The sequence below is a fragment of the Pararge aegeria genome, chromosome 12, assembly GCF_905163445.1.
Source record: "Pararge aegeria chromosome 12, ilParAegt1.1, whole genome shotgun sequence".
In the NCBI taxonomy this organism is placed as follows: domain Eukaryota; kingdom Metazoa; phylum Arthropoda; class Insecta; order Lepidoptera; family Nymphalidae; genus Pararge; species Pararge aegeria.
In genome coordinates this window covers 7784321-7801572 of record NC_053191.1, presented here as the reverse complement: position 1 = coordinate 7801572, position 17252 = coordinate 7784321, and the positions used below count along the sequence as shown (strand labels likewise).

Here is a 17252-nt window from a genome sequence, read left to right as displayed (position 1 = left end):
GACGTACGCGGCAAGTGAGAAGCTACCAACGTATCAACGCAAGTCGCATCCCACACCAGCGCACGCCCCATCGACCACGGTACTATAGTCATACCGTCTGGTCTCTTGCCATCATACCTGACAAACCGGGAGGTTCCAATTGTGCAGGAATAGACGCAGAGGCCAGAGCGCGACAGACTATATCATTGATAGCGCCGCGACGATACAGCACTTCGATTACAGCTGAGCCCATGGTGACCCAATTGATCCACACGAATACCACAAGGGCAGTAATGAGGCTCGCATGCGCAATGCACCTACCCTACCGAATTTGTTATCAAATAAATAAATATACTACGACAATTCACATAGCACACATCGCCATCTAGCCCCAAAGTAAGCGTAGCTTGTGTTATGGGTACTAAGATGCCTGATGAATATTTTATGAATGATATACATAAATACTTAGAATAATACATATAAACACCCAGACACTGAAAAACATTCATGCTCATCACACAAACATTTTCCAGTAGTGGGAATCGAACCCACGGCCTTGGGCTCAGAAAGCAAAGTCGCTGCAAACTGCGCCAATCAGCCGAAATGTATTCAATTTGTTTATTTTACGTAGTGTTTATATCCTCATTGGTTTGTTAGACATTTTATACTCTTTATGAGGACAAAAAGATAGCTATTAGCTATGGTGGAAACGGAAACATTGACGAACTAAGGATACATCATAGTTCATACTTCATAATTCATGTTATGGTACCTACCTAAGTCTTAAAAAACTGGAAATTGGAAAAAGGACCTAAAAGTGTGTTAAAGATTTCCTTCTGTTATGCTGTGATTATTTTGATAAGTGCTAAGTTCTAAATTCATACTGAAGTGCGCAAACAAATTAAATAGTATGTCCGGAAGTAGGTGTATTATTAACTCGAACAATCTTTTCGAAGATGACGATGTCGACGACGCAACCTTTGTTAAAAGTTATAGACAAAGATTCCCACCACCACAACCGAAACCCTCTCAATCGCCATACATAGCGGAATTGGAAAGGCAAAGACAACTTACGTTAGAGAAACAAAAGGAGATTGAACAGCGTACACTCGATTCCTCGGTACGAAGTATAGGTTTATTGCGTGAGTCAGAGCAAATTGGTATTGCAACTGCAGAGGAATTGGCCCGTCAACGAGAACAACTTGAGAATACCAACAAACGGCTAGATGATATTAACACGAACTTAACATATAGTCAAAAGCACCTTAATGGTATCAAATCAGTTTTTTACGGATTCAAGAATTACCTTTCAGGTAAATCTGACCAGACACCAACTAAAAGTCAGGTTTCTCCAAGTTCAAGCAGTTCTAAAGTAGGTACAAGTAGCAGATTTGATGATACTATGACTTCTATGAGTGTTAGTGGTAGTAACAATTTTAGCAGCCACCCCAGCACTCGATTACGAGAACTTGACTTACAAACCACAGCTGAACCAATACCTGACTCTCAACGTATAAATAAAATATTGGATGAGAATTTAGATGAAATGGTTTCCCATATATCAAGACTTAAAGGCCTAGGAATGGCTCTTGGAGAAGAAATAACACAGCAAAATGAGCTTATTGATAAAATTCATGACAAAGCTGACGATGCAGACATAAAGATCGGTCAGCAAAACAAGCAAATGAATAAGCTATTAGGGAAATGATAAAAGCTATGTTATTGGTTAATCACAATGTATGCCCAATTTTTTAATTTGTTTGTTATAGTATAGAAACCTTGTCATAAGTTTGTTACATAATAACTTGGTCTATTATAAAATTAATTTGTTCATTCTTTTGTACTGAATGTTTTGTTCATTGTAGGTGTCTTCTGCCAATACTATGGGTGGTACAAATCACCTGCAGGACTAATGGACATGGGGGTTGTAAGGTGCTAGAGTGGTGGCACTTCATAAGAAAGTAGTGTGGATAGATATTTGTACAATGGAATTGGCATCTTTATATTATGTTGGATAATTGTGTATTATTACTTTGTTAAACTAATATATCAGTAGGTATAATAGTCAACAAATCCAATAACCAACTATTTTAGTGGGACTGGGTAATCTTTAAATTAATGATACTGATTGCTTATCAAAAATTTAACTTTAGGTTCATACCTACCTACTATTCCTATTATAATATTCGATAATATCCTAATTTGTAAATTCTATAATTAAAGTATGAAAATATGTTTACTTTTTCTGTATTTTTGCATAGTTATCTTTTTATAATTAGTTATTAAATTGTATATAGAGATCTGCTGGGTTTGGGTTTATTACTTACATTCCATTTCTAGTTGGATAAATTTACCCTGTATCCTAATTTTAAAGATTATTACTATTGTATAAAATTATTTAATGTAACATTTTTTTATTCATGTCTTCTTGCTTTTAAAACATGATTTACCAAACTAATTTCAGCATTATGCTTCAGATTTGCTTATATAGCTTAAAGTTTAAATAACTCCTGTGCCAATTTTTTGTGCACAAACCTCTTACAAAATCAACCAGTCTAAAAATATTTCTATCCTTTTCTACAAATAACAAAATGGGAAATTTGTTCACATCAAAATTGGCACCACTAACTTTTTATAGTGATGACACACTATTGCCATGGATACATGTTGCAATCCAATTTATGGTTGGAAAAGATATCTTAAATCCTATTAGGCCTCTTCCACCAGAGCATAGAGATGCTTTACTGTAGTGATGTATTCTCTCTGCTTTTGAAGAAACACACCCTTGAATTAATGCATTGTATTTTTACAGCTTGTTTATAAAATTAGTATGAGCAAGGCAATCATTTTGATGCTCCTCCTGAAATGTTGTCAGTTGAATAATTTAATTGCCCTAAAACACATCAAAACAATTGGTTAATTTAATTAATAGCAATAAAACAATGAAAGTTTCTAGCATATTTTATTTATTCAAATTGAAAACTTCTTTTAATAAATGTAGCAGGAATTATTTCTAGTCTAGAAGTCTTCACCGGCCACTACAAGTTAAGTATATTGGCTAGTAAAACAAATCATCTACAATCACATTTTCAGTTTTTAATTCTGACTGCCCATTGTGAATCTTGCTATGCTTTTGTAGTACCCTCTTACTAGATAATTTCTTATTGCATATATTACACATAACCTCTTTATAAGTATGAGATTCTCTATGAATTTTTAAGCCAGAAGATGTAGCAAATCCTTTGAAACATAGATCACATTTATGAGGTCTGTTGGATGTATGTGTATGAGCAACATGAACAACCAAGGAATGTTTAGTAGTGAAGCTTCTATTGCATGCTTTATGCATACAGGTAAAAGGCCTTGGCTGTTCTTGACCTGTATGAATCAATCTATGAACTCTTAAATATGATGCCCTTGTGTACATTTTAGGACAATCAGGGCAAGCAAATCCTTTGAAACCAGAATGGATCTTCAAATGCATCATTAAAGTTGATTTTGCTGTAAACTTCTTTCCACATGTAACACAGACAAACAACTTACGATTGCTTGAATGAGCTACACGGAAGTGCTCTTTTAAGGATTGTCTTGACTTGTAGGTCTTGTTGCAAAATCCACATTTGAATTGGTTGACATTAATATGGGATACCAGGTGCTGCCTTAAACCACTTGATGTGTGGAATCTTTTGCCACACTTTGGGCAAAGAAATCTGCGAAAGTCACTGTGTTTAACCATATGATATCTCAGACTGTATATCCTAGTGAAAGATTTAGAACATAAGCTGCAAAAGTATCTCTTCTCACCTTCTTGTCGTGGTAGTCTCTCTGTTGAGGTTATTTCTGTCACCGGTGGCAGAGGAGTTAATTCCTTACTTTCAGATACTTGGGGCTCAAAATCTATAACTGGATGGTTGCTATATAGTGGCACGTCATATTCATGATCTTGATATACCACATTTATATCAATAACATTCATATCATCTGCTCTTTCAAAATTATTAGGCGTTGACTGTATGCTAAATAAATGAGACAATGTCACATTTGCTTTTAAGCAGTTAAGTTTGAAATTATAGGCGAGCAGAGCAGTAGACACGCATGAAGCGCACATCCCTTGAGGCCAATTTTCTTCATCATTATTCTGAAAAACAAAATGTAGTTACTTTTGAGAACATTTATATGAACCAAAAACCATTTTACAAAATAAGAAACTTACTTCTAAACAGTTGAGGAAAATCAAAATATCAATAAGCTTTATTTTATTCATTTCATGATATACTAAATCTTGTATATTCATAAACATAGTTAGATCGTTCGAATCATAATCCAATAGACATGTTCGACATATGTTTTTTGAAGCAGGTATTAACAAATGATTAAACTCCATTCTAAATCTTATACCCAATGTATATTATTATTCGAAATTCTTTACTTTAAATGCAATACATCTTTCCATATTTTTTTTAACAATTTACAATGCAGATGCACACCATCGCCTTTTCACCACAGACAGACCCTTAACCCTAGAAACACATAACTACAGGTTACATCTCAGAACAGAATGCAGAGCATAGACTAGTCAAAGAACCTCTGGTAAAGTATCTATCTGTAATTCATTGTTATGTCAATCTGTGAAAGTGTAAAGTTGACATTTGTTGTCGACGTTTTAAATATGGAGGGTAGAGGTAAGGAGATTCATCTTATATGGGAGAAAAGTTGAAAAAGTGTCCAGTTGTATGCTCTAAATAACAGTTCAAAAATCCTCCACAATGGCGCTGGTGGATGCACAGGGTATGGTATGAATGTAGCAATCGTAGATGAATTGAAGTATGCCGAGTTAAAAAATTTAATGTCATTATCCACTAAAGTAGTTAATTATTGACAATTTCAACAACTTACGTTGTACAAAATATTGTGGTAAATATAACCTTACTTCCTTGTTTATTTTTCAAGCCTACTCTAACAATATTTGGTTTGGCGCTTCTATTAAGAGTTACCTTGATGCAAATGTGGCGCCATCCTAATTTAATACATTTTGACGACAGTTTTTCATATACACAGATGATCCTCCTTACCTCTACCCTCCATTGTTTTAAATTAACCCATAGATTTCACTACAGCGTAGAGGTTAATGGTCTGTGGTCTGCCTAATACTTGACGTATTGAGTGTTCGTGAGCAATTTTTGATTTGTCCCGAACTCCGAATTAAACATTTTTAAATTGTATGTGTGCGAGTGTTCACTATTTTAAGGTAATTAAAAAATATTTTACTGAAATCATGAGCGCTTTAAAATCTATTTATCTTCGATGTACATTTATAACCTCAAATTTTCCAATAAACACATTTTCCTCTGTTACTGAATATTTACTACCTTTTAAATTGCAGAGCTGTTTATAAGTCGTGTTTTACCATGAGTAAAATAGGTGTGTAGCCATTACAGTGATTTCTTCTTTTAGTTAAACTACAATCATGAGTCGATTTTTCGCGACTGGTACAGACTCAGAGTCTGATAGCTCTTCTGAAGAGGAGCAAGTAGTACGCGCACCTGCGCCTGTCTATACGGTAAGTGATGACGGCTAACGCATCTTATTGTTATGTTATCATTAAATAAAATTGTTTTTTTTTTATTTGCAATGTAAATAAAATATTGTGAAACTCGTGCTCCATCCGCGTTTTTTACGGATTTTCTCAAATCCGTTTGCATGGGACAAATAGTAGCCTATGTTATTCTCCTTCCTTTCAACTCTATGCCAGAAATAAAATTGAATGCTTGCTTACTTAAGAGTGTGACGGTAAGACAAACAAACAACTTAAGCATTTATAATATTAAATAGGATTAACATATTTTAGTAATAAAATATTGTGTAATTCATTCATTAGATATTATATTTCTTCGATTTCAACAGTTTAGTGACGATGAAGAAGAAACTAAACGGGTTGTGCGTTCTATGAAAGAGAAGAGATATGAGGAATTGGAAGGAATAATTCATTCTATTCGTAACCACCGCAAGATTAAAGACTACTCCTCAGCTTTGGCGTCATTTGAAGAACTTCAAAGAGCATATACTCGTGCTGCCCCAGTTGTTCAAAAGGAAGAAAATGGAATAGCACCAAGGTTCTTTATAAGAGCCTTGACAGAGCTGGATGACTGGGTTTCTGGGGCATGGAATGACAGGGACAGTCGGAAAGCACTTTCAAAAGGCAATAGTAAAGCACTTACATCCTTAAGACAAAAACTGAGAAAATATACAAAAGATTTTGATGCTGAGATATCCAAATTCCGTGAGAATCCTGATTTGCCAGATGATGATGATGAGCGCAAAGGTTACTATGAATTATTATTATTATTAGTATTATTATGACAGCCGATTGGCACAGTGGGCAGCGACCCTGCTTCCTGAGTCCAAGGCTGTGGGTTTGACTCCCACAGCTGGAAAATGTTTGTTCATCAGTTATCTTAGTACCCATAACACAAGCTACCCTTACTTTGGGACTAGAATGCGGTGTATTGTCGTAATATATTTATTTATTGTAATTAAATTCTTCATTGCAAACACAAAAACAAAAGACATAAAAACACATTAGATAAAAATAATAAAAAACTAGTTTAGGTGTGCAAAGGCAGTCTTATTGCTAAAGCGATCTCTCCCAGACAAACTTTGGCGAAAGTAGTTTTTTATAAGGAACAGGTTGGAATTATCTGAGACCTAATTACAAAAAATATTGTTGTATTATGCACAGTAATATTTCTTCATTACATCTGTTGTAATTAAGAAATATGTGTTAGTGTAGCTTACTTCAAGTCAGTACAGCTTTTTAACCATTTCATTTGTTTTAGTCTTCATTTAATTTTAATTTTTTTTAAATAAGGGATTCTTGTCCACTGGTCTGCCTTCTTGTATCAAAATATCTGGTATAAGAAATTTATACCCTCATCTGTTATTTATATGTGATAAGAAATGAATGATTGATGATATACTCATTGATATATTGCAAATAGGTTGTCTAGTTAAATTGCATGCATTTAGGATGAAATAATTAATTTTTTTTTTACTTTATGCACCATCCACTTCAACCTTTATATTGGTTTTGCATGCTTGGTTGCCTTTAAAAGATCACTTTTAGTGATAAGGCCGCCTTTTTACCATAGCACTACACTTAGAGCTAGGGTAGAAAGCGAAAGGCGAAAAGAAGTTTAGGAAAATCACAAAGTGAACAGCAATAGTAGTCTATTGCTGTTTTCTTTGTGTTTTTCTGCAATAAAGTATTTCTATTCTATTCTAAATTTATTTCTTTATTAGTTATTTGAAAAAATCGTTCACTATTCCTAAATAGTGAACGATTTTTTCCAACGATTTGAAACCAAGCAGACTTGAAAAAGTAAAGGTTGCCTCCACCTCCACTGTTGGGCAGAGGGGGCAAAACCCTCTGCCCAACAGTGGAGTGGCCAGATACAAGCAGGTGAGTATGTAAATGTTATAAGTATACTCTCATTAGTTATTTAAAGATTATTTTATTCTGAATCAGTTAAAAGTTGATCCAATATAGTGTTCAATTTTAACTAATGACGGAAGTAGATGTAATAAAATTGAATGAGAAAAAGTATAGCACTACTAAATTCAATGTCGTGTACAGGTTTACAGACTTAAGAACAATATTTCTAATAGGTATTTGGAATATTTAAAGGTCATCCGCCATCAGGTCTTCAGGCAATAAACTTCAAACTAAAATTAAGCACAACACAAGCTACAAAACTTTTCATAGCTAATATGATTTATAAGCTATCAAAAGTTTCATAACCTGTACAATATAGATAAAGTATTGGGAAACTAACATATTATTAGAAGATTATGTCTCTTAAAATAATTATATGCATTTATGCAAACTAGTTCTAATACATTTATTGGTATAATTTGCATACCAAATAGTAATATAAAGTTTTCTTTCTTCCTTACCAGAATGGCAGAATAAATATTGCTAACAATAAATAGGTTTTAGCACAATTTGTAGAGCAATCTAGCCTCATTTAAATTAATTTAAAGTACTTACAATACTTTCATTACTCAACTAGAACACTTGATGCATATAGATTACAAAAGAAAGAAAGTGATAACTGTAGCTAAACTCTTGTTACATTGTATATTAATGCCAGTGCAGAATAAGTTACAAATGTAGCTTTTATCTCAGACATAATAGTCTATAACAAGTCTTAACAACCTAATGCAATTTAAACCTCTTCACTTGATCTGTTTTCTACAAAATATATAAAAAACAATAAGTTTTTTCTACGCTTGATACAATTAATATTTTCTCTTAGATACATCATCTTCTGATGATTCTGATGATGAAGAAAAGGTTAAAGAAAAACCAAGGGTGCGTCGTTCACCAGAACCACCTCGTAGACCGCCACCTCAAGAGGATGATTCTTCAGACTCCATGGATTGGGGTTCAAGCTCATCTGATTCAAGCTCAAGCTCGGATGACGATGCTCATGGCGCAACAACAATGAGAGAGCGCTTCTTAAAACGCACTACTGAAAGAGATGAAGACGACGACAGAGGAGACAAGCGACAAATACGTCGTAATAAGAGACGCGAAGGAGTTGGTAAAATTAGTAAGAAGGATCAAGCAGATGATGGAGGGGAATGGGAGACTGTAAGGAAAGGCGCCGCAACTTCTGATAAACCCAAGATGTTTGCTAAGGTAATTTGATCTATCATTAATTTTATATTAGCACGAACAAAGTCACGTGGAAAAACACGCAAAAAAAAAATTGTCCGCGTTTGTTATGAGTAGGGTGTAGAAATGGTAACACGGCATAAATTGTTCATACTGTCTGTTTCCCGGGATAATAAGTGCGCTAGGTCCAACTCCTAGATGCATGATATCATCGCCATCATAAACTATATTATGTCTTTAGTAATTATGGTAAAAACGGTTCAGCCACACTTTCACATTTATAATATTAACATGAATAGCTAAACCTGGATAAGTAAAAAAAAATAACTGGGTGAGATTGATAGCTTTTAATATTGACCTAAAATAAAATAAAAAAACGTGTCTGTAAAAACGTGGCACACTGTCAAACCTTATAGCTAACTTCAGAGTGTCGGTTGTTTGTTCGCGCGCATCGTAAAGCAACCTTCACCATTTATCCCTAACGCGCCTAAAGAAGTATAATTTTAAAATTTATTTAGGTGGAAGCAATTGTTCTCATCTGCAGGTATATTTTTAATTCTGACAATCCAAATATTAGTGTAGTAGTTATAATAAGTTACAAATAAACAAATATTTATTTACAATGAACGCCCAACTTTTCACTTATGCAGAATCCACGGTCTGCTTCACAGAAGAACTTATCTTTGTATTCAAATTCAAAATTCATTTATTTCAAGTAGGCCTAATATAAGCACTTTTGAAACGTCAAGTCTGTCTGTTTGTAGTGATTCTACCACCGGTTCGGAAGGCAGATTCTACCGAGAAGAAGCCGGCAAGAAACTCAGCAGTTGCTCTTTTCCAACATCAACAATTTACATTTTGTATTTTAACATTCATTTTTCTATCTTGTGAGAGCTGAAAGCGGAGCCGGATGCTTCCAAGCAACCTTGTCATTAAAAAATTCATCAATTGTATAGTAACCTCGCTCTAATAAATGTGTTTTAACAAATTCTTTAAACTTGTGCATTGGCAGGTCCAAAATCACCTTAGGAATCATATTATAAAAGCGTATACTCAATCCCACAAATGATCCCTGTACCTTACGCAGACGATATGCAGATGACACTAATTTATGACCATTTCTTGTAAGTCGACTGTTTATGTCCACTTTTTGTGTATAAAGACTAATATGTTGTCTTACAAATACTATATTGTTATAAATATATTGTGAAGCTACAGTAAGTATGCCTATTTCTTTAAACTTCTCACGGAGGGATTCGCGTGATTTAAGTTTATATATTGACCGTACAGCTCTTTTCTGCAATATAAATATAGTTTCGATATCAGCTGCTTTACCCCATAACAAGATTCCATAGGACATAACACTATGAAAGTACGCAAAATAAACTAGCCTAGCTATTTCAACGTCAGTAATCTGTCTAATTTTTCTGACTGCGTAGGCAGCCGAGCTTAGTTTACCCGCTAGTGAATCTATATGGGCACCCCACTGTAGCTTATTATCCAAGGTCACGCCCAGAAAAACTGTGGAAGTCTCTATCTTTAGTGATTCACCATTTATCATTATATTTTTATCAATTTTCTTTACATTTGGTAAGATAAATTCGACACACTTTGTTTTTTTTGCATTTAAAAGTAAGTTGTTAACTGTAAACCAGTGCGACACATGCGACATAACACGGTTTACTTCGTCAGAGTTATCTTTACTCCTATCAGTCTTAAAAATTAGAGATGTATCATCTGCAAACAATACAATGTCGCATGTTCCACTGACATGGTACGGTAGATCATTTTTTACAAAATTAAATATTAAATATTTACACAGGATAGTGACATCGACGCAGCTCTTGTTGTCAAGAAGTTAGGTGAGATAAGCGCCGCACGTGGTCGTAAGCGAACGGACCGCCGCGCCCAACTGGAATTGCTCCACGAACTCCGTACCGTGGCACAACAACATAATCTAGGAGACGCGCTCCAACTCAAACTGCGTGCTGCCACTGTGGCCGCACTATTTGACTACAATCCTAAAGTTTCTGACGCTATGAAACCGGAATATTGGTCACGACTTGTCGAGAACGTCGATCAAATGGTCACTCTCCTACTCTCGTTTGATGATATGGTATTCAGTGAAACTATACTTGAAGAAAATGAACAGCTTGTTACTGCTCCTTATCGTGTCCGAGGCTGCCTGCTTACAGCGCTAGAACGTCTCGACGACGAGTTCACTAAATTGTTGAAGGAATGTGACCCACATTCTAATGAATATGTGGAGCGTCTGAAAGACGAAGTGAGAGTTTCGGCATTAATCGATCGCGTCTGCCAAGTTGTAGAACGCGATGGATCACCACAGGAAATTTGTCGTGCATACTTACGCAAAATTGATCATCTTTACTACAAATTCGATCCTCGTGCTGTCAAGAAAGATCTGACACCAGGGGAAGAGACTACTATAAAAAAAATGGAGCGCTTCTGCAAATACATCTACGCGAACGACGACAGTGACCGTTTGAGAACTCGCGCTATTCTTTCGCATATTTACCATCACGCATTGCACGATAACTGGTTCCAAGCTAGAGACCTCCTTCTCATGTCTCACCTGCAGGAAAATGTCCAGCATTCAGATCCGAGCACTCAGATTCTATACAATCGTACCATGGCTAATTTGGGCCTCTGCGCTTTCCGTCGCGGTAATGTCAAGGAGGCTCACGGCTGTTTAGCCGAGCTAATGATGACCGGCAAGCCGAAAGAATTGCTCGCTCAGGGCCTTTTGCCGCAGCGTCAGCACGAGCGCTCAAAGGAGCAAGAGAAGATAGAGAAACAGCGTCAAATGCCTTTCCACATGCACATAAACTTGGAGTTGCTAGAATGCGTCTACTTGGTGTCGGCAATGATGATTGAAATCCCGTATATGGCGGCTCATGAGTTTGACGCCCGGCGACGCATGATAAGTAAGACGTTCTACCAGAATTTGCGTGCGAGTGAGAGACAGGCTCTAGTCGGACCTCCCGAGTCGATGCGCGAACATGCAGTGGCGGCCGCGAGGGCCATGCGACGCGGGGACTGGCGTGCTTGTCTCAACTTCATTGTTAACGAGAAGATGAACGCTAAGGTACATTTGCAATAAATCTTACAAGCCAGGTTTGCGAGAATATCGATGAAATTAATATAGTGCTAAAAAACATTCCACAATTCCAAAGTTCTAAGTATTTTATTTATCTATAAAACTATAAAATATTATTAAAAATAATTCAAAAGAACCTTAGGTATAATTACAAAAATTCAATATAAAATGTAATTTGTCAAAAACAACCCTGGACTATTAACAGACAATTAAGCTTAATTTTGATAATATATTATAGAATTCCGCAAAGTAAGGCTGCTTCTATTATATTTTCTGTTTCAATCTAATAATGTCTTCATTTGTCTTAAAATATAAATAATTCAAGTTTGCAAAACAAATCGATCTTCTTGTCTCGTCCATAAAATTTCATACGTATGTATAATTGCATTTGTAAACATTTTTTTAGGTGTGGGATTTAATGGTCGGCGCAGAAAACGTACGCGCCATGCTCGGACGTCTTATCCGTGAAGAGTCACTCCGAACTTACCTCTTTACTTATGCGCACGTATACGCTTCCTTGTCGCTTCGTTCACTTGCCGACATGTTTGAGTTGCCAAGACAGCGCGTCCACTCTCTGGTATCGAAGATGATCATTAACGAAGAGTTGTTGGCTTCTCTGGACGATCCGAGTGAATGCGCTATACTCCATCGATCCGAGCCCACTAGGATGCAAGCGCTGGCGCTGCAACTTGCTGATAAGGTATTTTATATTCATATTGATAAATTAAACGATTTGTGTGAGTGTAAAAATAAATTAACATCATTTCTGCTTACTAACTCTACGCAGAAACAGAAGATTTGTCAAAGTTTCAAGAAAAAAGCTACCGTAAAATATAACACACACACATGCAGACACACACATCATACGCACTTTCCAAGTACTTTTTATAATAATTATAGATGTTAAAATTATAGCTACATAATAGTAATGTCCTAATTTAAATGTATGTTGTATTCCTGGGAAGAGGGCTGGTTATCCTTAACACATATACAATCTAGCTAGCATATACAGTTCCTCAACTCAACCATATTATTATAACTTATTCAGTTGCCATTTTTAATTATTATTTCAACGAATGTTATACAAACTCTTTTCATAAAAATTTCTTGATATCATAGAGGTTGTTAGATCGATTATAATATCAAGCCAACACTTAAGCCCACAAACAATATATCCGCTGTTAGTTGCTCAGGGCTGGGTATCCTGCAGACTAATTGATGCTCCAGCATCAGCACAAAACCTGTTACATCAAATTTCAAGATTGTTGAATGATGGATGGTTGGTTAGACCTTTTAATCGTTTAGGAATTAATAGGCTCATTATATTGAAACGCCTTCGGTTAGAGCTGTGATAGCCTATAGGCGTAAAAAAGTAATAGGCCCGTTTTGACATTTGTCATCGCGACGTAACTAGTTATGGAACCATAAGACTATATAAATATATAGTATTGTAAAGTGTCGTTGGTTCAAATTCCTATTCCTTTAACTTGAATGGCTGTTGATTATACGTCCACTTTTCAACTTGTTGAAACAGTGTTCGTACTATATAACAACAAACACAAAAATCGAGTCAAATCACTATGTTTAAATCAATGTCCAAAGTAGAAGAGCCAAAGTTAACGTAATAGTAAATAATATATATCAAACTTAAACGGTGCGCTCGTTTCTCTTTCAACTTTACAAGATGGGGAACGAAAAACTGCGCAGTGCGCGCGGGTCGCTTCAGTCATGTGCCGCTTGGTCAGATACATTAACTCAGACTCATTATTTAGAACCCAGTGTCGTCAATTCAAAATTTTTTTGCGGCTTTGAGTACCAAGCTCATTCCTTGCAGTAAAGATTACTGGACAATATTTAATTTCGATATTCAGTAAAAAAAATGGTTACAACTCTAGAATAAAAAAAATAAAAAAAACTGAGAACGTAACTGTTTTCGAAACGTTTCGCAACAATTATGAATTGCATGCTACTATAAAGTAAGCACAAAAAGAATACTCGCGATATATTCTTTCATATTATTTAACGTCCCAAAAAAATTTACGTATTTTTTAAAAACACTCTATGTAATTGATTTTTATTTTATTGTTTCTTTCAGTTTTGTTCCAAGTTACATTCTATGGTCTTCGACTATAGTGTTTCGGGCTTTGGCTTCAACTTTTTAATGACCGAGTTCGAACCTCTATCTTTTGAGTGATATATGCGTTTTAAATTTATACAATTCAATATCACTTGCTTTAACGTTGAAGGAAAAAATTGCACGCCTGAGAGTTCTCCAAAATGTTCTCAATAGGTGTGTGGTCTACCTTACTTGGACTCCAGCCTAAACCCTTCTCATTCTGAGAGGAGATCCATGCCCTGTTGTGGGCTGATAATGGGTTCAATTTATTGTGAACAGAACTTCAGAAATTACAGCCCTTTCCGTCCGTTCCGTTTAGCAGTTATGATGCCACAGATAAACATTAACCTTACACCACTTTTTATTCATGATCATCATATCTAACCCATCATCGGCCCACTTCAGGGCACGGATCTCCTCCCACAATGAGAAGGGGTTAAGGCTGTAGTACACCACGCTGGCCCAGTACAGATTGATGGACTAGCTATTTTTTTTGTCTATTTATATCTATTTTTTCCATTGGGGAACTAAAATTAACCTTTGCCTTTATTTGCAGGTCGGTAACTTGGTAGATTCCAACGAGCGTATTTTCGAAAAGCAGGGGTCGTTCTTCCAGCGGGGCGGAGCTCCGCGGGGGGAAGGGCGGCAGAGAGAACGCCCGCGCGACGGATGGGGGCGCCGTCAACGCAACAGACGCGGCCGCGACGACGAACGCACGCACGAAGACTAAACACACATATGCAACAACCCGCACACGCACACAACACGCCACACATCACCAATGGCTGCTGGAGAATACGCGGAAAGAAACGCCCACTTACCTTAAAAATCTACGCTACTAAGAAACCTCGTTTGAATGAGTTTGAGTGTGGCCATTCTGAATCACGAAGAGATAACAATATCGTACACAAAACAAAACTGAGTTCTATTCAAACAAAATTCGAAGATATTGTTTCTTGTCATCCGATTTCTCTAACAAATAAAGTATCTACTGGTGGCATAAACACTTCAACAATCACAGTTGATATCTTTAGCTATGTAAATTCAGGTCATTTGTTTCTTTTATGTCATGTTTATTTTCCACCTATGTATAATTGTGTGGGGGTTGCAAAATATTTTTTTGTTACTGAATATCATTGCATTGATTGATAGCGCTCTTCCGGATTGTTAGTTTTATTGCGTACATTACATATTTACTTACTTACATGTATTTACTAGAAATATGTACCGCATTTTAAACACTTGCAATGCGGAAGAGCGCTTTACAGAATTAAATTTGAAATGAAAATTGTAATAGATATAAATAAAAAAAACTTTTATTGGATTTTAGTTATTAATTTTCTAAAATAACTATCATAGGTTAAAAAAGCCGGTTTTTTTATTCCACTACAAGTTAACCCTTGACTTATTCCCACGTGGTGGCTACTCATGATGCAGTCTAAGATGGTAGCGGACTAACGTGTTCGCGAGTTGGCAGTTATATAAAACCCATAACCCTAATCGGCTTCTACGCGGCATCCTACCGGCACGCTAAATCGCTTAGCTCACGACCATCGGATTGATAGGACTATAAACAAATAAAACTTATGAAAAAACTTGAATCAAATTCTATGGCTGTGGATTTTTGTTATATTTTTAACACATTTTTTAATCCTATAAATTAAACATAAATATTACACTATATTTTATTCTTATAGCTTTACATAAATACCTTTTATAATAGTAAAGTACAGATTCCCGTATAATAATAAAATGTATGAAATCACACATTTAAAAAGAGAGCGGCTTCAAAGCTCCTGGCCTATCAGGTAGTTCGGTGGTCGGTGAAATATTAGGTACAAGTAGAACTGTGTGACTGTTTAGGGCAAACCAAAGATTGCATGAAATGATGAAAAAAGCCGCAATTGATCCTGCTTTATGGCTAGTCAAGTAAATAAAATTAAATTTGGTCGCCGCAGTCGCGTGTGTAGCGCTTGCTCACTGCTTGGTTTTTTTATGGCAATTGTACCGTGTATTTTGCCAGTGTCGTTTGCGCGGTTTCTTCAAAAGTTAATACACAGTCTCGGTTACGCCAGTTCATATAGTTTCAGAGAGATTTCCAGGGAGGGGCAGCTGCGCCCCTCCTGGATACACCCATGTACTACGCTGTATACAGGATATGGTATTATTATGTCTGGATATGGTTATCTATCTAGGGTTATTATCTTTTGAATTTTATACTTTTTTTTTTTGCTATTGGCGAAATACAACGTGCCGATTTCTTCTTCTTTTTGGTTTATTGGTTCTGCGCGCTGAGCGATTGAACGATAGTCAATTGCTTATTCTGTGGTCAAGTGTTGTTCTTATTTATACATTTTTTTTTTAAACGAGGAAACTTTTTACATTGAAAAAAAAACTAAGTTTTTTATAAAAAGGAAACGGAATTTCGAAAAGAATTAATAGGATCAGGAAAGGATTAAATAGCATAATAATATGGATTTAATAATAAAATAATTTAATAATATGGAATATTTAAACTAGCTACTTATTTACAACTTAATATCATACAATAGGATAAATGAGGAAAAAAGTTTATATATACATGGTTCATTAATGGACAAGAGGATGTCAACGGAAGTAGGAAGTGGGATGTTTAACTTAATAAGACCCTGGTAAAATGAATCCCGGTTATATTTTGAGCATGATAAGAATATGTGGTTCAGGTCACCCACCTCACCACATTCGCACAAATCACTATCCACAATTCCAAATTTCGCCAGTTGCACAGGAGAACAAACGTGGCCCAAACGCATACGCGTCAAGATACATGTCACTCTCCTGCTCAACTTTAAACCCGAGAACCATGGCTTTGACGGAATAGAGTTTTGAATCCTAGCGAAAGATTTACCCTTTGACTGGCTAGAAATCGACCAAGCCATTTTCCAAGATTCCTGAAGGGAATGTTTTGGCAGTGCACATAAATCATAGGCATAGTTACAATAGTCGGCAATATCTCCGCATGATATAGCCTCATTGGCAAGCTGGTCAGCACGTTCATTTCCAGAAATTCCAGTGTGACCTGGTACCCAGGAAAACACCACTGTATAGCCTTTTTCATTACAAGTAAGCAGGAGGTTTCTAATTTATAAAATAACATGGCTTATCTGGGCAGACTTAAATGGAAATCTAGATAAAGCTTGCAGAGCACTCATAGAGTCGGTAAATATGATAGATTCCTTAAGTTTGACAAGAAGAATATATTCAACAGATTTTAACAAATCAAAGCATTCTCCAGTAAATACTGATGATTCCGGTGGAAGTTTTATTTTCTGACAATATTATATTGAACATGAAAAACTCCAACTCCAACCGGGCCATCCGGT

At 35.9% G+C, this 17252-nt stretch overlaps 3 protein-coding genes across 5 annotated transcripts; 2 read left to right on the top strand and 1 right to left on the bottom strand.

Moving 5' to 3' along the window:
• The first annotated feature begins 698 nt into the window (after window positions 1-698).
• LOC120627982 (soluble NSF attachment protein 29) lies at window positions 699-2931 on the top strand. Its single transcript, XM_039896137.1, has 2 exons — window positions 699-1716; window positions 1845-2931. Exon 1 carries the CDS (start codon window positions 890-892, stop codon window positions 1685-1687), a length of 798 nt encoding a protein of 265 aa, XP_039752071.1. The 5' UTR covers window positions 699-889; the 3' UTR covers window positions 1688-1716; window positions 1845-2931.
• Window positions 2928-4504, bottom strand: LOC120627981 (gastrula zinc finger protein XlCGF57.1-like). Of its 3 annotated transcripts, none has more exons than XM_039896136.1 (3): window positions 4193-4503; window positions 3784-4117; window positions 3549-3689 (listed from the first exon to the last, which is right to left on the bottom strand). In XM_039896136.1, exons 1-3 carry the CDS (start codon window positions 4361-4363, stop codon window positions 3640-3642), a joined length of 555 nt encoding a protein of 184 aa, XP_039752070.1. In that variant the 5' UTR covers window positions 4364-4503; the 3' UTR covers window positions 3549-3639. The 3 variants fall into 3 exon arrangements, with proteins under 3 accessions (XP_039752068.1, XP_039752070.1, XP_039752069.1); XM_039896135.1 differs by having other exon boundaries at window positions 3567-3701; window positions 4193-4504; XM_039896134.1 differs by having other exon boundaries at window positions 2928-4117; window positions 4193-4502.
• Window positions 4505-5094: 590 nt separating this feature from the next.
• LOC120627994 (eukaryotic translation initiation factor 3 subunit C) lies at window positions 5095-15214 on the top strand. The gene is made up of 7 exons (XM_039896153.1): window positions 5095-5227; window positions 5434-5539; window positions 5884-6301; window positions 8295-8680; window positions 10479-11762; window positions 12181-12474; window positions 14447-15214. The coding sequence occupies exons 2-7, from the start codon at window positions 5447-5449 to the stop codon at window positions 14618-14620; spliced, it is 2649 nt and encodes an 882-aa protein (XP_039752087.1). The 5' UTR covers window positions 5095-5227; window positions 5434-5446; the 3' UTR covers window positions 14621-15214.
• The last annotated feature ends 2038 nt before the right edge of the window (window positions 15215-17252 follow it).

Bases quoted from the DNA above. Each gene is read 5' to 3' on its own strand.
- LOC120627994 (XM_039896153.1), top strand. From the start codon at position 5,447: ATGAGTCGATTTTTCGCGACTGGTACAGACTCAGAGTCTGATAGCTCT. The intron at 6,302-8,294 runs GTTACTATGAAT...ATTTTCTCTTAG, and splicing joins TGATGATGATGAGCGCAAAG to ATACATCATCTTCTGATGAT. The intron at 8,681-10,478 runs GTAATTTGATCT...ATATTTACACAG, and splicing joins AACCCAAGATGTTTGCTAAG to GATAGTGACATCGACGCAGC.
- LOC120627982 (XM_039896137.1), top strand. From the start codon at position 890: ATGTCCGGAAGTAGGTGTATTATTAACTCGAACAATCTTTTCGAAGAT.
- LOC120627981 (XM_039896134.1), bottom strand. From the start codon at position 4,363: ATGGAGTTTAATCATTTGTTAATACCTGCTTCAAAAAACATATGTCGA. The intron at 4,118-4,192 runs GTAAGTTTCTTA...TTTGTTTTTCAG, and splicing joins TTTTCCTCAACTGTTTAGAA to AATAATGATGAAGAAAATTG.